The 21980-nt window shown below is 40.2% G+C and overlaps 1 protein-coding gene across 4 annotated transcripts; it reads right to left on the minus strand.

The window, feature by feature from the left end:
- Positions 1-4957: 4957 nt before the first annotated feature.
- On the minus strand, positions 4958-20339 carry xirp1 (xin actin binding repeat containing 1). Of its 4 annotated transcripts, XM_051405454.1 has the most exons (9): positions 20198-20339; positions 19478-19622; positions 19143-19197; positions 18743-19048; positions 18047-18125; positions 13822-13973; positions 13529-13570; positions 7739-12202; positions 7156-7305 (listed from the first exon to the last, which is right to left on the minus strand). In XM_051405454.1, the coding sequence occupies exons 2-9, from the start codon at positions 19600-19602 to the stop codon at positions 7303-7305; spliced, it is 5226 nt and encodes a 1741-aa protein (XP_051261414.1). In that variant the 5' UTR covers positions 19603-19622; positions 20198-20339; the 3' UTR covers positions 7156-7302. The 4 variants fall into 4 exon arrangements, with proteins under 4 accessions (XP_051261391.1, XP_051261404.1, XP_051261396.1 ...); XM_051405431.1 differs by having other exon boundaries at positions 4958-12202; XM_051405444.1 differs by lacking the exons at positions 18047-18125; positions 18743-19048; positions 19143-19197; positions 19478-19622; positions 20198-20339 and adding an exon at positions 16516-16639 and having other exon boundaries at positions 4958-12202.
- Positions 20340-21980: the final 1641 nt, after the last annotated feature.

Consider the following 21980-nt stretch of genomic DNA (forward strand, 5'->3'; position numbering starts at 1 on the left):
TTTCACTCAGCACTTTTATTATTGCAAGCCTCCTTTTTATCCAGGCAGATCCAGAGTGACTGACTAACACAGACTGGATCCCTCAGGCTGACTCTAACATGACCATAGATAAGCTACCTAAGCTACCTGTTTCTCCCTGCCTCCAGTTGTTATGCTAAGCTAAGCAACTGCTGACAGTAGCTCCATATTTAGCATATAGATGTTAGAGTGGAGACTGCAAATCGACCGTGTTATGAATAAGAACAATGGGTTGCAGGTAGAGACCGTTTGACATCTTGTAGAGATGTTCCAATATATTTTTTTCTTTTCCGATACTGATTCCGATACTTTGTGTATTAGCTGATAGTACGATCCAAAACGTGTGTTAAAAATTTATAAAATACGTCCTGTTTTGGGGTTAATACATTCCGTCGTATCAGATCGGTGCACAGACACCCAATACTGCATTTAAGGCAAGAGGGGTCTCTGATACTGCTATCAGAACAACTCTAGTTGTTACTATTGCTTTTAGAGCTTCATAAAATAAGGGTCTACCCTGGAGTTCAGTATGAACTATATGAGATGCTGTCTGGATTTACATTTATTTAAACTTGAAGGGGGTCATCAAACAAAACTGCTTCAGTGATCAAAGTTGTAATTTTATTACAGATTTATTATTCATCAATACATTTCCATATCAGAATATTTACAATTTCAATGTCCAGACTGTATACAGACATTTAACAGTCGAATGACACCATGCTTATTACTCTTTACTCATTAATTTATTAAAAATCACTTTAAAATATACAGTTATTTAGGAAACATTACGCCCTCTGCTTCTCTTCATGTTAACTATAATAGAAAATGATGTCATGTTATAAAAAACATTCATTTTGTAGCTGTAATGTAAAGGCACATACTGTATTTATGGCACAAATTTGTAATGTTACTAATTGTGTTTGATACAGATCTCTAAAAAATATAATGGTAAATGAAAACATGAAATTAAAATATCAGTTGTGTTTTTGTTAAGTAATTAAATGTTAAGTGGTTATAATATCCATTTAAGTGATTTTTAAAAAACATCTTAATACAATGTCTTTATTTTTTGTATATTCCAACTTGTGTATTATTATCAAGTAAACACAGTCATATTATTATCAAGTAAACACAGTCATGCTGTTACCCGAGTAAATCATCCATCCAGCTACTACTTGTGATAGTATTTTCTGCTGTTTGCTCAGTGCTGTTGTTGTCAGACACTGAAAGACTGTCCACAAATAAATTTATATCACTTGGCTCAGACACTGGCAGCAACTGTGGTTCTGATGCAAAGATGTCATCAGCAAAAAGATCTGTCTGGGCTGAAGGAGCAGCAGTGGAAAATGCATCTGAACCAAATAAATCACTCAGTGAGTTAGAAGTGGCTGGGGTTGATGGCAGCACTGTAAACACATCTGTACCATTGGAGATGTCACTCACTCCAAAGATATCATCGGTGAACACAGATGGTTGGTTTGTGTAAGCATCGGCTCCTTTGTGATCAGACACATTAACAGTAGGTGACTGAGTGAACAGAACATCACTTGAGCTGAATATGTCGAAGTCGGACCCTTGCTCTCTTGTCTGGCTGCTTGTACCGAAAGGACTTGAGGTTTGAGCCCCTTCTTGATCTACAGGTGCTGAATCAGGGACAATAAGCTGATCCGTAATGCCAAGCATCACTTCATTCTCAGTCGATGCTAGCTGAGAGTCAAACAGGCTAAAAGAATCAGCAGGAGCAGCTTCAGGCAGAACTGTGTCACTCAAAGAAGATGAAAATATATCACTGGGGGTGTTCATGAAAATGTCCTGAGAGCCAGGCGGACCAAAAAGATTGGAAGAATCTTGAGAAGGTCCGTGGTTGAGATCCAGAAGTGCTCCACTTCCTCCTACGTCTGGTGCATCAAGCAGTTCATTTGGCTTTTGAACAGATTCATCAGTATTTATCTGAATGGCCAAAGTGTCAACGGGGGCTGAACTGACGCTGTCCCCAAAAATCTCATCATTAGATGTAGCACTCAAAACTTCATCACCACTATTCTCTGTTAGTAATGGATTGATTGACTCCTCAGACACTTGGCTCACTGATTGCACAGTAATGGCAGGACCAGTCACTGACAGGCCTGTAGTCTCGCTGTTTTGTAAATTAGGTTCTCGATCATCAGTCGGATTTGTTTGTTCCAGAGTTGTTAGATCATCTGTTGAAGTCTTGAGCGGGTCGGATGGCTCTGTGGATGTGCTTACAGCCTCACTTTTGTTACTATCCAGTGTGTTGGGCTCAGCAGAATCAGACTTTTCCTTTGGTTTCTCCTCAGCTTCTTGTTCCTGAGGTGGTACTTCAAACATGTCACCTTCCTTTTGCATTTCTTTTGTAGCGGCCTCCTTTACCTCTTCTGTCTTTTTGTCATCAGCAAGCGTTTTGTCTTTCCCTTCATCTCGCGCAGCCAATTTGTTGGTGTCCTCAGCCTTCTCCAAGGATGACTGAAACAGTCTTCCTAACAGTCCACCACTAGGTTTGACATTCTTGGCGTCTTTTGGTTCAGTTTTGTTTGTTTTATCATTTCCACCTGATGTGAAGAGCTTTGACAAGGGGCTCTTTCCTTTGGACCAGGATCCCAGTTTGACCTTCGTCTTTTCAACCTGTTTTGCAGATTCCTTAAGGGAATTTGTTCTTGCAACAGGCTTCCTCTGACTACCACCGATTTCTTGGTCATTGGCTGAGTCAGTATTTTCAAATAGATTTTTATTATTTTCAAGACTGGCCTCCTCTCCGTTCATATGTTCTGCAACACTGTGCAGAGTACTTGAACTTTCTGATTCACACAGGTTGACAGAGTCTTTTGGAATGACATGCAATACCTCAGATGGCTCTTGGTGTTTAACAACCTCTTCAGTTGAATTAAACGTTTCAGTGAAACTCTGAGTGTCGAGTGAATCCTCCTCGTCTACACCTCCATTCAGAACTTTTATATCAGCCTGTGGGATCTCTTGACTGTTCTCCTCTTTAACATCAGACACTAGGTTCAACATATTGCTTGTCTCACCATGGCATTTATTATCAGGGATTTCAGGGCACACTTCTCTTTCGCTATGATCTTTGCTAAACTCTAATGACAAATGATCAGAGTTGTTTTTCACACTGACATCTTTTAGATCCTTGGATTTATTCACTTTGCTCTGTTCAGTTTGGTCTGAAAGCTGCATACTGTGCTCTTCAGTTTTGGCTCCTGTAGTCAGCTGAGAGGACGGGTCATACTGAGCAACATCAACATTTGGAGCAAACCTTACAGATTTCCTGGCTTTATTTGGATAAGCGTCCAGCCTGTTAGATGTTGGATTGTTGTTGGTTGTTGTGGTGGGTGCCACATTTTTCTGTTCTGTTTTTCGGTATGTGACAGTAATACCCGTTTCTAGAGAGGGCAAAGAAAAGTTAGGCACTGTTGGCAAGATGCTGTTTTGGAAATGCCCTGCCTTGGTTGGATCAGTCCTGGGTCTGGTTTCCACTGAGGGGAACTTCTCTGTTGAGTTATATCGTGTTGTCTTAGATGGTTCCTTGAAACCTGAAATTAAGGAGCTTGACAATATTGTCACTTTATCTTTCATTTCTCCACCATGGCTGATCTTTAGTTGGTTGTTGTCGGAAAGGCTCATACCATAAGTAGATGCTTTGCAAATGGCAGATATCTTATTTTTCACATATGTTTTCTGCACTGGATTAAACCCCGTACTCTTCTTCTCTGGTGGCCAGCTCATTTTTAGTTTGCCCTTAACATCAGCACCACTGTTATATACCAGCTCTCTTGCAGACGACTTTGTAACAGACACACCAGAAGATGACTCTCTGAAGCCGTCAGATATGCCTAAGTTACTTTTTGTCATTTTGGGAGTGGACACAGCATCCGGCTCATCTGGGCCTTTATTTTTCTGAAGCCACTGGTCTTTATGTTGCTTGTGCCCAAATCCTTCATCATAATTTCCTTTTCTTTTAAAAAGCTGTTGGTAGTGAGAGATGCAGTAGAACTCTCCATAAAGAGATGAATAGTTGTGTATGCTGCAATAAAGTAACATAAAATAAATATTTTTATGTATTAAATGTATTGTTAAATTTGTCATATGATTTGTTCTAGACCAGCTGCTGTGAATGATTTCAATGCATTGGAGAATTGCAATAATCACAACATAATTGAATGCCAATATTTGCAAGAATTTCTTCAATATTATTCATTTCAATAAATTATTGTCTTGATTAGGCTGAACTTTTGATTTTTAGTCATTTTATCATACTGTGAAAAATATCTCACCTGAGCTTCTTCTTACAGTGTTTACAGCAGAAACAGTTGTTGTGCAGGATAAGTTTATTGGCCACCATTTTTTCCATTGGATAGACAGGTGTCAAACAGGCAGAACACATTTCCTTGGCAGGTGACTGGAACTATGATGATAAAACAAATTCAGCTTAAGGATCAAGGGTTTTATTTAAATTGACATCTCTGTCATCTTTTTACTTCTCCAACTTTTGTCTTTATTGGAATGATTCAGAAAGAATGAGCGAGAATGAGTGTTTAATGGTTTTTGCTCTTTTGTTACATTCTTGGTAAAGACAGCAATAATGAAACTTGGGTTAACAGCTTGGAGCTAGAAAGAAAATAGTTGAAACCTTCACATTTGTTATGAATCTGGATGTTTGAATCAACAAATGGTATAGGAGGAGAAAGCAAATAAATGTATTTCCTAAAACTATAAATTTAAGCAGTTATTTACAGTATGTTGCTAGAATCTCATAAAAACAATGTATAAGGTGGTAAACGTTTTTCCAGTTCTGTGACTGAGCTAACCTGAATTATATATAATTATTTAATTGAACTCTCTTTAGGTTTTAAAAGTTGTGAAATAATATGGAACCAGTATAAAGAATAGAAATCAGTATTGACTATCACTTTTAAACTGTTATTTATTTGACAATTTACACAACAGAACATACAGTCAACTATATGCTTAGCTTTTAATGAAAGAACTTATCGCTTTATCATTTGGTTACAGTATAAAATCTATCAGACAATTTATTTTCAATTAAAAGTCAACATTCATTCATTCATTATTTCATAGGATCAATTTGACTAACAATATCTTGTCAGCAGAACATATCGTAATAAATACACAAATTAAAGGAGTGGGGAACACGCTTTCTTATTTAGTGCGTTTCCTTTGGTTGGCTAAATGTTACAAACACTGTCCCTTCCTCCTTAGCGTTGCTTGGCACTTTTTCTTCAAATGAGCGACCAGATCTTCGAATCAATGGAGATGTCACGACTTCATATCTGGCTGGACTTCCAACAACTTCAAACAATGCAGAAGATTTACTGTCAGACTGTTTGGTGACAAATGTTGAAGTCACAGAAGAAACAAATACATTGCCAAAGCCATCAGTCTCTTCGTATGTTTCACTGACAGTCTTTGTGCCAATTATTCCTGCAGGTTTTTCAGGAACAGTTTTCACCTCGAGCACACTAACGTTGCGTTGTGCAGGAGTGTGAAAATTTTTAGAGCTCTCAGAAGCAGCAGGCTCCTGTCCCAGATCACTATTTGCATCATGGCAACTATTACTTTCCGTCTTTGGTTTAAAGGTTGTCATGGGTGACTTTGGTTGTTCGGCAGGCCTTCTGGCAGCTGAGTGAATGGAGATAAATGACGGGGAAGACTGGGAAGAGGACTGTCTGATGAGTGGCTTTGTGTGCAGTTGTTTGGGCACTTCTTGTTTAGAAGGATTTGAATCCGAAGATGTCTCTTTGATTTGACCCGATTTCGCCTTGCTTGACACAATGCTTATTTTCCTGATGTTGTTGGCAGGTTGAAGGTTTTGCTCAGATTTCAAAGATTCATCAAACAGTCCTGACAACCCTGCGATGTCAGCCTCAGATTTCAGATTGGAGACAGAGTACAAAGCCTTTTTAATTGCCTCTTCAATGTCAAGAAGCTTTGCTAATGTTTGTTCCTTCAGATTCATTATTTCCTTGCTTGCCTTTTCCAGATCTTCAAATGCAGTCTCGACCGAGGAGATGCTTTCTAGATCATCGTCCTGTGTCTCTACTTCAACTTTCTTTTCCTCCTTTATACTTTGCTTTGCGTTTCTACTTGGTGCACCCATCCAAGCAGGGACATTGTCATATAATGTCTTCAAGGAGCTGACATCTGCACTGCTGGTCTCTCCCTCTATTTCTTGCACTTGAAACAGGATTCCTTTGAGTTCCTCTCGTTTTTTCAAATTGTCAAAGATTTCCATAGCTGCTTTCACATTTCCTTTCATGATCTCCTCCTTGTGGACAGAAAGCCTTTGTCGTCTTTCATCATCTGTCTCCTTTACTTTCTTCTCTCTTAAAACAACTTTATCCTCAAGTTTGGGTTGTTTTTCATTAAGGTAATTTTGCTGTATATGGCAGACATCAACCTGACTTTTGGTCATTGATGTTTGCTGTGTGTCATCTGTGTTGTGTTGTTTTTTGCAATATGATTTTTGTTGTTGAGCACTGGTTTTGTTGGTTTGTTTATGCTCACCGTCATCATTTACTACGTTTACCTTCTTGGACAACAAAGGGGCTCTTTTGCCCAGAGTCTCACTTTCCTTTCTTTCAAAGTTCTGTAGAGCAGCTTGCAAGCTCATGTTCATTTCATGTTTACCATCTTCTGCATAATTCTTCATGCACATTTGTATCTCCTCAGCTGCATTGATTTTCTGTATTACATTTTTCTCCATTTTCACTTCAGTGCTGTTTGACATCATTTCTTGGCAATCTGATTTGTTCCCTGTAAGTGGTGCTGTTTTCTTTTTCTTATTTTCCTGAGCCTTCAAGTCCATTGGTAGACGTTCTGTTGTTTGATTTGAGTCTTGCACTGCTTGATCAACATAGTTTTGGTGGTATGTTTCATGCAAGGTCTCTCTACTCATTTTGCCATATGTTGTGGTTTCTTGTTGTAGTGTATCTGCAGAGGGCGTAGGAAATGCTTTGCTTTGTTTTGGAGGAATCACTGCACTTTTTATGTTGTTTTTAATGGGGCAAGCAACTTCAGGAGCAGGACTTGGTGAAATATTCTGTTCCTCCACAATTACTGATTTTGTCCATCGTGGCTTTGGCGGTAAAGCTGGCTTCTGCAGTTTTTCACTTGTCTTTTTAGGGAGTGGAGGTGGAGTTACACTCTCAGAGGTGGATGATTTAGAGTTTCCATTTACTACAGGGTTGGGTGTTGAATTCTGTGTTGTAATGGATGGTTGTCCTTCACAGGTTACTGAAATTGAAGGAGACAATTTTGTGTCAGATGGAGGCATAGACACCACAACACACTGCTTGTGTACAGTCTTGTTCCTCTCTGAACAAGTCTTCCCTGAATTTCTGTATATCATTGCAGCTTTATAGTCTCCTTTGGATACATTTACACTAGATTTCTCAAGAGACTGCAGAGCCAATTGGACATTACCTCTTACAATATCTTCTTTATCTGTGAGCTTCTGCTCTGTTGCTGCACTCTGTAGAGATCTAATAGCTGCCTTCACATCTCCTCTGAAAACTTCTTCTGTCTCATCCTCTGTTGTCTGTCCATTACATTCATAACTTAAAAAAGGTGGCAGTGATTCTGGTGCACAATTACTGACTATAACTGCACTTTGTTGACAAGCCTCAAAGGAAACATGGCTTTCCTGATCTTTCTCTGCATTACTGACCTTTGGATAAGTCTTGTTTTGCTGGCATCTGGAGGCAGACGAACATGTAGATTGCATCACTGCTGAGGAGCTTTCCTCTTGTGCTGTGACATTCAGGTTGTATATTTTTCCAGGGACAATGACTTCACGCTCCACATGCATGCTTTGCTGCTTAGCCATTTCAAGGGACTTTTTTGCTGCTTTCACATCTCCAGATATAATGACCTCTTTTTGTGTTTGGCTTTCTTCTATTTCAGGACCTTCAGCTGACAAGTCCATGTCATAGATAGTTCCAGGTTTGACGATCTCCCGTTCCACACACATGCTCTGTTGCTTTGCACGTTCTAATGACTGCATTGTTGCCTTGATGTCCCCAGCCACAATATCCTCTTTTTCTACCATTATAGGTGGCTGTACTGCAAGTTGTTGCTTTGCTGATAAGATATCACCAGGGATGATTTCTTCCTTTGAAACACAGTTGTCAACACTGAAAGAGCACTCAGATGAAAAAACCTTTTTGGTGTTCTTGACATCCCCTGGCAAAACATCAGAAATGGTGCGCTCTACTGGCTCTTTCTGCTGACAGAGACTTCGCTTTGCTTCCTTCACATCCCCCTGAACTATATCATTATGCTCCTCAGCCAGAGGGCTGTGATCAACTTCCTCTCCTGATGCCTCAGTATGAAGACTTTTCAGATAGTGCAGATCTCCTTTCTCGATGCAACTTTTGAACAAATTCACATTTCCTTTTTCATTTTCATCCACTCTGCACGATGCTGCAGTCCTCTGACTGTTGGCAGTAGCTAAGAGATTTCCAATCGTAGACTTTACATCTCCCTTCTCTCTAACTTGACTCTCAGTGTTGGTTTCATAATTGTATATGAGTGAATAAACTGACATCTCAGCTTGTCCCCCTGCCGTTTCTTGCATTATGATTCCTTTTTTCAAGTCTTTATCTTGAGTAAGCAAGTCATCGATCATCTGGACAATGTTTTGTACTCTTTGATCCCTCTCGAGATTGATAATTGTGGGTGACTGGTAGACTGGAAGTTCTACAACTGTGGTATTCACTTTACCATTCTCCACTTCTCTAAGAAGGCTAACTTGGGGTTTTAGGGTTGGTTTGAGTAAGAGTTGTAACATGATGTTCCTGATGTTACCCCCAACAACCTCCTCTTTCTGGATTTGCACACCTTTGTTGCTTTCAAGCAGATATTTTGCCATATTAACATTTCTACTCTCATTTGCTTCTATTATGATGCCACTTGAGTGAACAAAAGTCATTTGATACAGATAGGACAGGGTGTCAGCAACACTATTTGCAGTAATTTTGTCCAGTGGAGTGGTCTCAAAGAGCCAGGTAGTGCACTTCACATCAGCTTTTGGTATCTCCTCCTCAGTACTTTGCACTAAGGTATCCTCAGACTCCCTGATTTTGTCCAGTGGCTGTGATTCAAACAGCCAAGTGCAGCGTTTGACATCTCCTTTCTGGCTATCTTCTCTGTGGACTGTTTTTACAGGACTATGCTCCTGAGGTTCCCCTTTCAGACTGTCAATGGTTTGATTCTCAAAGAGCCAAGTGGAGGTCCTGACATCACCACACTGGACATCAGTGACACTAACCATTCGCACAAACTTGTTACTTGACTGCTCAGATTCAAATACCTGTTTATTGAGCTGCACATTACTACTTCCTAAGTCTTCAATGACCCTGACACAGGGCTCATCCCGGCTGGTAAGGGAGTCCAGGGGTTGTGTCTCAAACTTCCATCTGGCTGATTTGACATCTCCTTTCTTGACGTCTTCTTGGGTGACAGCTCGGATCACATAAACTTCATTCTCTGCCTTGATGGCATCAAGGGGTTTTGTCTCAAACATCCATCTTGCTCCTCTTACATCACTGCTCATTACCTCCTCTTTTTTCACAGTTGTAACTTCATGAAACTGGCCCTCTTTGTCTTTGATGGCATATAGTGGCAAGGACTCAAACATCATGGTGCTGGACTTTACGTCAACATTGCTCACAGGCTGTTCCACAGAGTCTGACTTCTGTTCAAGGGGTTGATCATGGATTTTGTCCAGTGAGGAAGTTTCAAATATAAACTTTTTGTTCTGTACATCACCACTCTCTTCGCCACTGACTCTCTGAATGTTTGCATCATCATTGTCTTTATTGATCAGGTTCATGGGGCAGTTCTCAAACATCCAAGTAAATGTATGTACTGAACCTTTTTCCATGTGTTCATCTTTGTTCTGTTCATCAGATGTTTTTGTCACCATTTCAGATCCTATTTCATCAAGGGACTGAGATTCAAAAAGTTCTTTGACTCGTGACACATCTCCAGACTGAAAGTTGATCTGGCTGACACATCTCACATCGTGTTCAGAATTTGCATCCTTTCTTATTCTATCCAAGGTTTCTGTTTCAAAAAGATGTTTGACTGTTTGGACACCAACCTCAGATCTCACAGAATCCTGTATGGTGCTACACAGCTTTAAATTGTACTCTTCGCCATCTTTGATGCTGTCCAGAGGCTGTGATTCAAAAAGCCAAGTAATAGACTTGACATTGGTATTGTCAATGGCTTCTTTATCATGAACTTTTTCTGCTTTGTCATACAAAATGTCCATTGGTTGAGTCTCAAATAACCATTTACAGGTCTTGACATCACCTTTCTGAGCTTCCTCTTCTACAGAAGCATTCTGCTCTATCTTGTTGAACTTGGAATGGATCCCATCTATTGTCTGGGTTTCAAAAAGCCACTTTGCCATCTTGACGTCACCCATTTTATCCTCCTGTCTGGTGATGCCTTTGATTACCTCAACATTTACTTTTCCCTCCGTAAGCTCATCCAAAGGCTTGGTCTCGAACATCCACTTATAGTTTTGGACTTTCCCTTTGATGAACTCTTCTCGGCTGACTGTTGTGACCTCATGGAGGTTTCCAGAGCTGTCCTTTATTGCATATAAAGGAGTTGTCTCAAACATTGCTTTGTTATCTTTTACATTTCCTGAGGCAATAGCGCTTTCCTTCTCAATTATCTCCTCATCTGAATGAGCAATTTTGCTCAGAGGAATTGTTTCAAAAAGATGTTTATATCCCTTAACATCGCCCTTTTCAATCTCTTGTTTCTTGAATGAGATGTTGTTTTGCATACTGCAACTCTCAAATATTTGTTTTTTGCCTTTTACTTCACCTTGTTCATCAGTAGAAAGGGTAACTTTCTTCAAACACCCAACTTCATAGCTATCATTAAGGGTCTCCATGGGTTGAGTTTCAAATAGCCACAGGGAAGTCTTGACATCTCCCCCGATAATTTCTTCCTTTTCCAAAGACTTTTCTGCAGAGTCTCCTTTTAGTGCCGCCAAGGGTTGCATCTCAAAGAGCTTTCTCTTACTGACAACATCAGCTTCTTCTGCGCATTCAGCCACTGTTCCTTCAAACTTGTCCACTCCTACAACCTCTTGTATTGTGTCAAATGACTGAGTTTCAAACATCCACCTCTTTTGGTCAACTCCTCCTCTGTGCCCCTCTTCCAGAGATATACCCCGAATTATTTTTACCCCATCAGTTCCCTTATTTATTAGGTCCAAAGGCTGAGTTTCAAAAAGCCAACGGGCAGTACTGATGTTGCTGCTGTTGATCTCCTCCCTGCAGATGGATTTAATCTCATGGATATTGCCACTGTTGTCCCTGATTGCACAGCAGGGTTCTGCCTGGAAGAGTTTTAGAGTCTTCTGGATGTCTCCTTTCTGCTCCTGAAGCTCAGATCTCAGTTTGAGGAAGCTATGGTCTTCTATGGAGTTGCAGCGTCCCAAGTCGCTTAATGGTTTAGACTCAAAAAGCAGTCGAGTCCCTCTCACATCTCCTGGCTGGATGGGTTCTTTCAACACTGCTTCAACCAGTTCACCTTCTTCTCTTTTTGATTGATTTAGAGAATCTAAGGGCTGGGTCTCAAACAACCACATTGATGTTCTCACATCCCCTCTTACAGAAGTCTGTCTTTTAGCAGACATTTGTTGGGTGCTGTCAATATGCTCAAACACAGAGGAAGTGCCTCTGACATCTCCACCTTTCAACTCTTCATCATACAGCAGCTTCTTGGTTGCATGAGGATCCCCAATGTTGTCTAGAGTCCAGTTCTCAAAGATCCACCTCATGGACTGCACTTCACACTGATAAGCTGCGTCTGCTGTTGCGTTTTCTGACTGCACTGCCTTCAATATCTCATCATCCACGGCATCATCAAGACTCGCCCGTAGGTCTGGGTGGATGTGTTTAAAGAGCCTCTTTAGCTCACTCTTCTGCCGTTGCTGGTAGAATGTGGAGAATGTTTCTTTAGGTGGAGGAACAGGGAGGCTAGTTAATTCTGAAGGCCCTTCATAGTCGAGGGGTCTAGGTGGTACGGGAGGAGGTGGGGGGGGCAGGTCGTCTTCACCATGAGATGATTGTGAAACTGTGATTTTCCTGGCTGGTTCAGTCATCTTTAAATGAAATACAGATGGGAGTAAAATTGTCAGATTTCAGTTATGAAAAACAGTTAGTTAAAGTATGTTCAAATATTAGAATGGTTAGCATTTTAGCAAGTGAAGCCATACTTTACCTTTTTCTATGTTCGCTTGATATTTTTCACAGCAAACCATCTTCTGTCACACCAGGGTTAACAAAACACTTCATAGCTGTTAGTAAGCATACCATCCCATTGTACACACATACACACACACACACACACACACACACAGTAAGTGCACTAAATTATGTTAATAGCTAAATTTCTGCCTCCAACAGAAACACCTGAAAGTATGAATCTACATTAAACTGGCATTAACTTATTTTTAGGGGCAGTGGAAACAAGCTGTAAACACAACCCTGATATTTTACCACCTTTTAAAAATAGCAAACATATTAGCAAATAGTGGCACATTCAGCACCAATAAAGCAACATTACTCTTCATTTGAAGTATGAAGTCTACATTCCCCTGTGTCAATTTGAATTTCCCCTACAGGTGAGGAACATCTTATCTTACCTTGTCTTATCTTGTCTTATCGTATCTTATCATAAATATCTGGCCCCTTAGTTGCTATATGTGACACAATGTTCACCACAGTGGGTTTTTAGAGCTCTAGTGCTTAAAATGGTTGCCTGGGGTCGAAAACAACACTCATAAGAATGGTGCAACTGAACCAAAATAGTAGAGTTGTGGGTCGGAAAACCAAAACAAATGAGCTGAAAGACCCTGAAATGTTCCATAGAGCTGAGAGGAATTTTATAGTTGGGTAATACCTATCTGTGGGTTTGTCACTGTGAGCCACACCTTTCACAATCACATAGTCATTTGATCCATTGTTAATATGAAATTTTAGCTGCTTTTGTGAACAGTGTAGGAATTTCAGTTCTTCCTGTACTGATAAAAAAACAAAAAAACAAGGTGGTCTGCTGTGGGTCTTAACAAAAGTGAATCAGAAACCCTGATCCTCTCCTGTTGATGGCACTGTACCTTATTATTTCAAGGAAAACTGTTGCCTTATGATGCAGAAATTATGATGACATTGACATCAAACCTGAAGTAATAACTGTAGATTGTAATGCTGAGGCCATGGAAAAAGAATATAGCGCTGTACATAAAACAGTTAAGTTGTTCTGAAGGTCTTTTATCTAAACATAAATGTAATTTGTTACTATTTGTGTTGCTTCTAAAGTATTAGGTCAAAGGTTAACTGTGTCTTTGGTCATACAAAATAAGAGTCAGTTACACAGCACTCAAAACCTCCACACTGTAGTAAAGGATGGGAAGAGAACTATACCGTACCTTGCTGTTTTTAGCCCTCGTTCCTGGAGTACCAATAAATTCCTGTTGATCAACGGAGAAATAAAGTGTGATTTAGATCAGTTTGGCTCATGAGTAAGTACAATTATTTCTTGTAAAAGTATATATCAGCACTCTGCTGCACATGTGCTATACACAAATCAGTGTAATAAACATTTAAAGTATGAAATAGATTTATTGTAAAATGTTGAGTTGCTCCGATTGTGACAGAGTGTGTGTGTGTTCATTCTCTCTTCAAGCTCTTGACTTGAGTGTGAGGCATTTCAGGAACTTACTGGCCGTGTTGAGCCTCCTGTGGAGTTGATAGCTGCTGCTTTTGACAGATAGATAGCTGATCTGTCTCTCACTGAGGAGGAAGTAGATATCCTATCCCTGGTTTGTCTTGTTGGGGTGCCCCCCTTAGTCAGTGGTGGACTATATTTGTCATCTGCAATACAAAAGACAAAATAAAATCCAATATCATATATACCTGAAATATTTATAAAATGTTCTCAATAAGATAAAAATAACTGAGCATGTCAAGGTCCAGCATCACCCTTTTGGGGTTTATTATGTTAATAATGACCCGCTTGCTGACATTATCCTGCTTATTACATGGCTACTTGCTAAAGAAATCAATAATTTGACAGAAAATATTGATTTAAAAAGGAATCTATTTTATACTTTTTTGATAGAACTGTGCCCATAGCAATGGTTTGACATTCATATCATAGTCTGGTATTCAGAAATAACACACTGTAGAATACTGCAATTGACCAATCAGAATCAAGTATTCAACAAAGCCATGTAATAAAGTCAAATAATGTTTAGATGGTATCGTTTTCTATGTTAGATTTGTTGACACACAATTGTAAAAGTAGACCTCAGATGTATCCCGAAATAAGCAGAGCAGAGTGTCTCCAGCAGCAAGTTTAATGATAACACTGTGTGTGTGTGCGTGTGTGTGCGTGTGTGTGTGTGTGTGTGTGTGTGTGTGTGTGTGTGTGTGTGTGTGTGTGTGTGTGTGTGTGTGTGTGTGTATTTATAGTGATGCTTATAGTGTGTGTATTTATAGTGATGTTGGAAACTTTGTTATCACTGCTGTAGCTCTCTGTTAACTTGTGGAAACAATTTAATCTGCAACAAGGCCTACAGTATATGGCATCCTAACAGATTGAGAGTAGTTTAACCGAGTAGCTTGTGGGACTTTTTATTTAAATAAACCTCTTCATATGATTTATTGTGCTAAAGACAAACATTGATACAAACAAGTCAGTTTACAAAGGCTTTGATCCCAGTAGCTGACAAGACAAATAGGCCCACACAGCCCGCCTGCTGCCTGGGACCCTCACCAAACTGCATGCCATGGTCTGACCATGACGCCCAAGAAGAAAAAAAAAAACAGCAACTGCTAGCTCAGCTGGAGTGACACAGATTGTTTGCACATTGTTTGTGTGAGCTCTCTGCCATCAAACCATCAACACCTGACCACAGGAATGCGACTGCCTGCCCCCATGAAAAACATGAAATGAAATGATCTCAGCTCGGAGTGCATTATTTTACCTTAAGCTGTTTTACAATGCAATAATACAGATCGTTGATTGATCAGGAAAAACAAATGCCCTTAGCACGTATCAGCAGAAAATCTGATCAGTTTGAGTTAGGTGTGATAGATTCAGACAACAACAAGAGCACTGTGAACAATATGGCTCGAGGTCAACAGCCCAGTGTGTTTCCATCCAGCTGTAACTAATGGCCAGATTTGAACACACCTCCTCTTTTTACACACTAAGCCCTGGCAGCACAAAAGGATGGACCAGCAAGCTGGCGCCTCTCACGAGCCCGGACTTAAAGCATTTTCATAGATGGGTGAGCAGACAGAATGAGGCATGAGTGCCATGCGTGTCCTGTTGAGAGGTCAACTTCATCAGCACCCATACACCCATACACACTGGTATCAACAGCTTGTGAAATACTGATTTGTAAAGTGCAGTTGTTACCAAATCAGACATAAATAAGACATTAAGCTTTGTTGACTTTTCTGGATACCTTTCACTGTGGTTCCCACACATTCAAATAAATTTCTGCTGACATCTCTTTGATCTGGATTCCTTCTCCAGGAATGAAGAAGAGCTATTAGCGGCACAGTAATGTGGGGGCGTTGTGGGCCACTGGCAGCTGTACAAATGGTGGTGAAATGCAGTTGGTATTTGTTCTTCACCACCACCACCTTCACCACCATCAGCTGTTGGTGATAGTAGCCACATTCACAGACTGTAATGAAAACCAGCATGCCAAAGGACTGCTCATACTGGGGGGCCTCAGACCCACAAACACCACATCATCTCAGTTATATATCTGATATTACTTATTGCTTTTATAACAGATATATACTGCTTCGCCCTTCATAGTTCATCGCTATTCTTTTGATGATAGAAAGACAGAAAGCTAGGGTTAGTGTAAGCTAGAGTATTCCTGTTGTCTGACCTCCCATTCCAGACGTCTCTAGGGATAAGGGGCTGAAAATTGATAGCCACTTAAGACTTAATGAAGATGCCAGCAGCATGGTAACAACAATTTGTGAGCTTTATTAGTTCTGATGTCACTCACAAAGAAAATTGAAAGTAGAACATCGTAATTTATTTTTTGTGCAGTCAAAGTCTGTAATTGAATAACTTATAATCATAAATATTTGATAATAATAATTTAATAACTCAATTTATGCTTTCAATTGATCTTGTTTTTAGCCATTTATCACAAACATACAGCCGTAATATTAAACTTTAACTATTTTGAATAATGTCTACACTCCACATTAATTCTGCTCATCTTACAGACTGGAATCACATTCGACAGAATAAAGTACTGTAATATAAAAAAATGTACACATTTAAGCAGCTCAGTAATTATTATACAGTACTACTTAATTATCTAATTATCTACACATCAGTTTCCTCCATTTCAATAAAGTTAATTCTCATGATACTCACTAAAATAGCATCCAGCGTTGTTCACTGTCACTTCCCTGTGTATCTCCGCTGTGGTGGATAACTGACTCTTAAGGCCCCTGTGATGTGTGATACAGTCTCCTCTCTCAATGCTCCTCTCTGCTTCTCAGTTCACTGTGACTGAACTCTTTCTAGTCCTGTGGCCTCGGCGACAGCTGATTTTTATCAGAGTCCGCTGCCCCAGTGGAAGACTTTGGCTATTTTGGGAGGGTGGGCTGGCGGCTGCCGCTACTCGGCTGAGTCAATCACCACTGTTAGTCGCTGAGGGACAGGGGCACCCCTCCACCTCCCATTCCCATAGCTACATTGTCACCCACTATAACGGGCACTGGGTGGGACCTGCAGTATGTGTGTCAGTGGGTGTTTTTTTGGCAATATAATACAAAAAACACTGACTGAAGGTCCTATTATGGTAAAGTGGTACCCTGGTAAGACAGCTAAGGTGAATATTTCATATTAGTATTGTCTGCTAGATCAGTGGTTTTCAAACATTTTAATGTCAAGGACCTTTAAATTAGACCACAGACCCCATTTTATATAAGATTCTGTCCCAGGGTCCCCAATCTGATAGGATCTTTGCTCTTTGGTTTTTTTTTTGTTACAGAAAATGTATAAAATTGTGACCAAAATAGTCATACATTCTGTCATTGTGTTACTAATGGATGAAATGATTCCCCTTTTTGCTGGGGACCCCCTGGAACCCTTTCAAGGACCAACCAACCAATGTGCTAGATTATGCTAGTACAACATAACATTATTTTTTACTTGTTAAAATATAATTTCTCATGACGTTATTAAATATTTTCACAGTTTTTTGGTAAAGCACACTATGATTTTTGTCAGTAATCCTCACTGTAGATGTCCACTCACATTCCTGTCTCTTACTCACACTAGACACATCACAGGGTCAAAGCGTCAACTATGATACACTGAAAAACAATATCAGTTGCAGGACACATTGGCATGGCTCAGAAGGCCAAGGTCTGCGTCATGGTCAGAGCCATCAGTGACAGCCTCACTCCTATCTTAAGCATGTGTGCCAAACACATAGTTATGCATTTACACCACTACATCCTTGTCTTTATTTAGCTGTTTCCTTGCAACTCTCAGGTCCAGAGGACACAGAGGTTAGTGCTTAGCAAACCCTGTCTGTCAGGATGTTCATGGTGATTTTAAATCCCAGAGACCTTGATCCTGACATTTTTACTCTATGGTAACTTAATCTAAATTCATATGATATACCGAATGTGTGGGGAATCTCTAGCACTGTTTTTAACACAGACGGATAAATCTCTCGACCTACATACATACTTCAGTGAACCAGCAGGAACACAAACAATAACTTGCTCAAAGATCACAGCGGTCCTGAATAGTCCTATAAAGAGAGGACAACTGAACTGTGGCAACAAAATACAACAGTGATCTCATGCCTTTGAGGCAACCCTGTCACTAATCCCATCCACCCTATCAGATCTCAATGACTCTTAACATGAAATTCAGCACCACTGCTCACCGTGTGAGTATCTGGATGCTCTGTTGTAAGACTCTGGCAGCCTATTAGTGGCCTTTCCTCCCTCCACCTGGGCGGTTCTCTGTGGATGAACAACATATGGTGTCATGAAGACAATTTCAGCACACTGTTTTTGGTGTTTCTAGAGTGACAGTAAATTGGTTGCCCCATTTGGGAAAGTGGCCTGAGTGAATGAGAAATTATACATTTATTCCATTTCCACATTTATTTTCTCCAGTTTTGAGACAAAGCTAAGCTAACCGCCTGCTAGCTCTAGCTTCATTTAGTGCACAGACATGAGCGTGGTATAGAACTATTCCTTTAAAAACATGTGTGCTGTAAGAGCATGTGTTTTGGTCAGGAGGTGCAGGTGTTTCTCTTTGAAACCTCTGGTGTTCTCTGTTTATTGTCTGCATCCATGCACTAAATGAACTGTTGGGTGAAGCGTATGGGGCCTGGGCTGTTGGGTGTGTTAACACTTTATACATCTGGTCTCTTGATGCCTGCAAGCACCTGAAAGAGCATTATGTTATCCAAGGACGTTAACATTATGTGTGACTGATTTGCCTTTCTGTGGTTGCGTACTCTAAAGAACCAAGAAACCATGCATCAATGAGCACAGTCAATGTAGTAAAGTCTCGTAGGTACATCATGCTGAATCATGTAGAAAGTAATACCAGATATAAAAAACTCACACACCTTAACGTTTGTATCCTTCAAAGGGGTGTTGTGACTTCTCCAGTCCTGCAGAGGGCAGTCTCTCCCTGTCTGACTGCCAGTAGCAGCTGCTGAGTTCAGCCGAGGGCTGCTGTTGAAGCCTTGCTGCAGGGTGGCCTTAGACTCAAACAGGGCACGCAGAGCCTTGGTGCCTGTGGACTCCCTCTCAGGGAGGAAGTCCATGGAGCGACTCCTAGACAGAGTCGCGCTTCTTCCAGATGCCCAGAGGGCCGCTTTCTCCCTGCTGTCCATCTTTCCCCATCGACTGTCTACACAGCTCTCCGACACCTGAAAGCAGCCATTGATTTTTATGTGTGTTGCTGTTTTAAAGGTTGTCACACATGTCACTTGTGATGAAAAAGGAAATAAAAAGATGGCCTACCTGGACTTCATGCTCCACTTTTTCAATACTCCTTAGGTCAGCACAACTTTGGTAACTGTTTGAACACATTTATTGACACATTTATTCTCATTGACCCTTGTGATTCAAACTGAAGAATCAGTTAGGAATTTGTGAGCAGTAAAAGTGAAAGAAACTGTCTACATGCCCTCGAGCAAAGCACTAATGCTCAACTTTCATTCCTCATTGGCTTCCAGAGGAGGACTGTACTGGGAATCAAGCATTCTCAGTTTGCATCTAACAGTATTTAAAGCTATATGTGTAAGAATGTACATATATATATATATATATATATATATATATTGTGCTGAACTTACTGTTGCACCATCTGAGACACAGATTTTCTGTCCCAGCGAGTGGGAGCTGGCGTGATCCATGACCTCTCCAGAACCCCAGAGAGACTTCTCAGGGACTGGGTCCTCCTCAGGCCAAATGCTTCCATAACAGTCCTTCTAACAGCAGCTAAAATAAGGAAATATTCCAGTAATAATATGTGACAATAACCTTAAATGGCCTAATTCAAAAACAGGATTGTGTGTTAATGCTTACAAATGATTTGGAACAGAAATATATATGATTTGTCAATACTAAATCACTTTTAACTGATCACAGAGCTTATTGTCACATTTAGAGCAGAAAAAAAATGAATCTGTAGATTTTTTTTCTTTTCTGAGGTTTAACTTCATGTGAATTATTATATACCAGGTTGGTCACACTGACAGTCATATGACTCTGTTAATGTTTATGAGCTCCAACTCAGACCGCAAACTCAAATTTACACCTCAGTATGACTGTGTGCGGCCATACAATCAATATATTATTATAATGTGGATAAAAAAACATACTCTCAAAAAAATTCTAGTATCTAAATTTTGGACAGAGACAATTATATTTAAATGTATAGTCTATAAACGTATGCAGGTAAAGGTAAGAAATCATAAGCTACTTAGACACATAGATACACAGTTACAATACTTTCACTGCAAATAGGGTTATGTTGCCCTGTCTGCAAAATCCAAAGAATATTTATCCCTTACCTGGAGAGGAAAAGCAGAAGTCACCTGTGCATCTCTGGCTTTGTGGCTAACTTGTGGTTTAGGAGCATCTCTCACAAGACACAGCAATTTCCACTGGCCAAAGTCCTTTAACACCTTGTGATTTGAGGCTTCCGGATATGAGATCTGCTATTGTAACATCACCTGATAAATATCTCTGACAGATCAATAGAATCTAAGATGCATTTCTATTATGCAAAGCAGATTACAAAGATAAAATCCATCTCTCTCTCCATAATTAAAAAATAAATTACTTGTTTTCAGTTTGATGTTCAAATACTAATGACAGTGATGACAGTGTGGTGCATTAAAACACACAGAGAAACCAGAGAGCTGACCTGTGTGTACTATGACAGCTGCTACAGTCAGATGTCGGTGTTGAAATGCCTGGCATAGCGGCTCTGTTACTATATCTCGTGCCAGAACTCAGCAGCAGCATTTTATCTACACCTTGCATGCTTATCATAGCAACTTTATTACTGCAGCAGGAGTCACATTCCTTCATTCACACACCATTCCACCTCAATGTGCTTAAACAGATGTTAATGTGTTTTGTTGCTACTGCTATTCTGCCATTGAACATATCCAAAGCATAGAAAAAGCTGACGTTGCATGTAAGTCTATGTAGCACTCATTCCTGTTGATGATTAACACAGTCTGCTGATGCTCAGAGGGTGGAGTTTCAGTTCTACCATGGCATGTGAATTATATACACCAATAAACCAGAAATAACTTTATATATCTTTTTTTCCACACAAGCAACATGAAGTGATCATTAACAGGCATTAAAATTCAGTAGGGTACATTATGTGAAATGTGAAACGTGAGAATCTGAATAACCTCAGACTATGATAATGAGAAATAAGGAATGAGTTGAGACCTGATGTTTTGGTTGGCTTTTTTATGTGTAGGGCATAAATGCTGATGCAACACCCATAACTGTTTATTATGCAAAAATATTATTGTGTTAGTTTACTTGTGTCACTTTTAAAGGACCAGTGTGTATGATTTATATAGGTAGGTGTAGGATGCTATAATCAATATGTTATATTGCGACACAGGGGCTCCACAGGGAACAGTTTTGGCTCCTTTCCTGTTCACCCTGTACACTGCAGACTTCAGGCACAGTTCTCTGCACCTGCAGAAGTTCTCTGATGACTCTTCCATCGTCGGCCTCATCACTGATGACAACGACAGGAAAACAGTGAACTGATAAAGGACTTTGTGGACTGGTGTCAGTGGAACCACCTCCGAATCAACACAGGGAAAACCAAGGAGCTGGTGGTGGATTTCTGCAGGCACAGTCACGCCCCCCGACACCGATGAACACTCTGGGTATGGACATAGAGAGAGTGGACTCCTATAAGTGCCTGGGTGTTCACCTGAACAATAAACTGGACTGGACTCATAACACTCAGGAACTTTATAAGAAAGGCCAGACTCTATCTGCTCTGGAAACTCAGGTCCTTTGGAGTGCAGGGAGAGCTCCTGAGGTCCTTCTTTGATACTATTGTGGCATCAGCCCCCACCCCCCCATCCCGGCATCAATAATAATAATAATGTTGACAATAGCAATGTGCAATAATTACTGTGCAATACCATACCATATTCACTGTGCATTCCATGTGCAACTGCTGCTGCTACTATTTGTGTGATCTGTTGTTTGTGGATTCTTAGTTTTTTCTCTCGTACATAGTGTTTTTATTTTATTGATTATTTCCCTACATCTAACAGTCATAGCGAACCATTTAACACCCACCCCATG

Source organism: Dicentrarchus labrax, unplaced genomic scaffold (assembly GCF_905237075.1).
Source record: "Dicentrarchus labrax unplaced genomic scaffold, dlabrax2021, whole genome shotgun sequence".
NCBI lineage: Eukaryota > Metazoa > Chordata > Actinopteri > Moronidae > Dicentrarchus > Dicentrarchus labrax.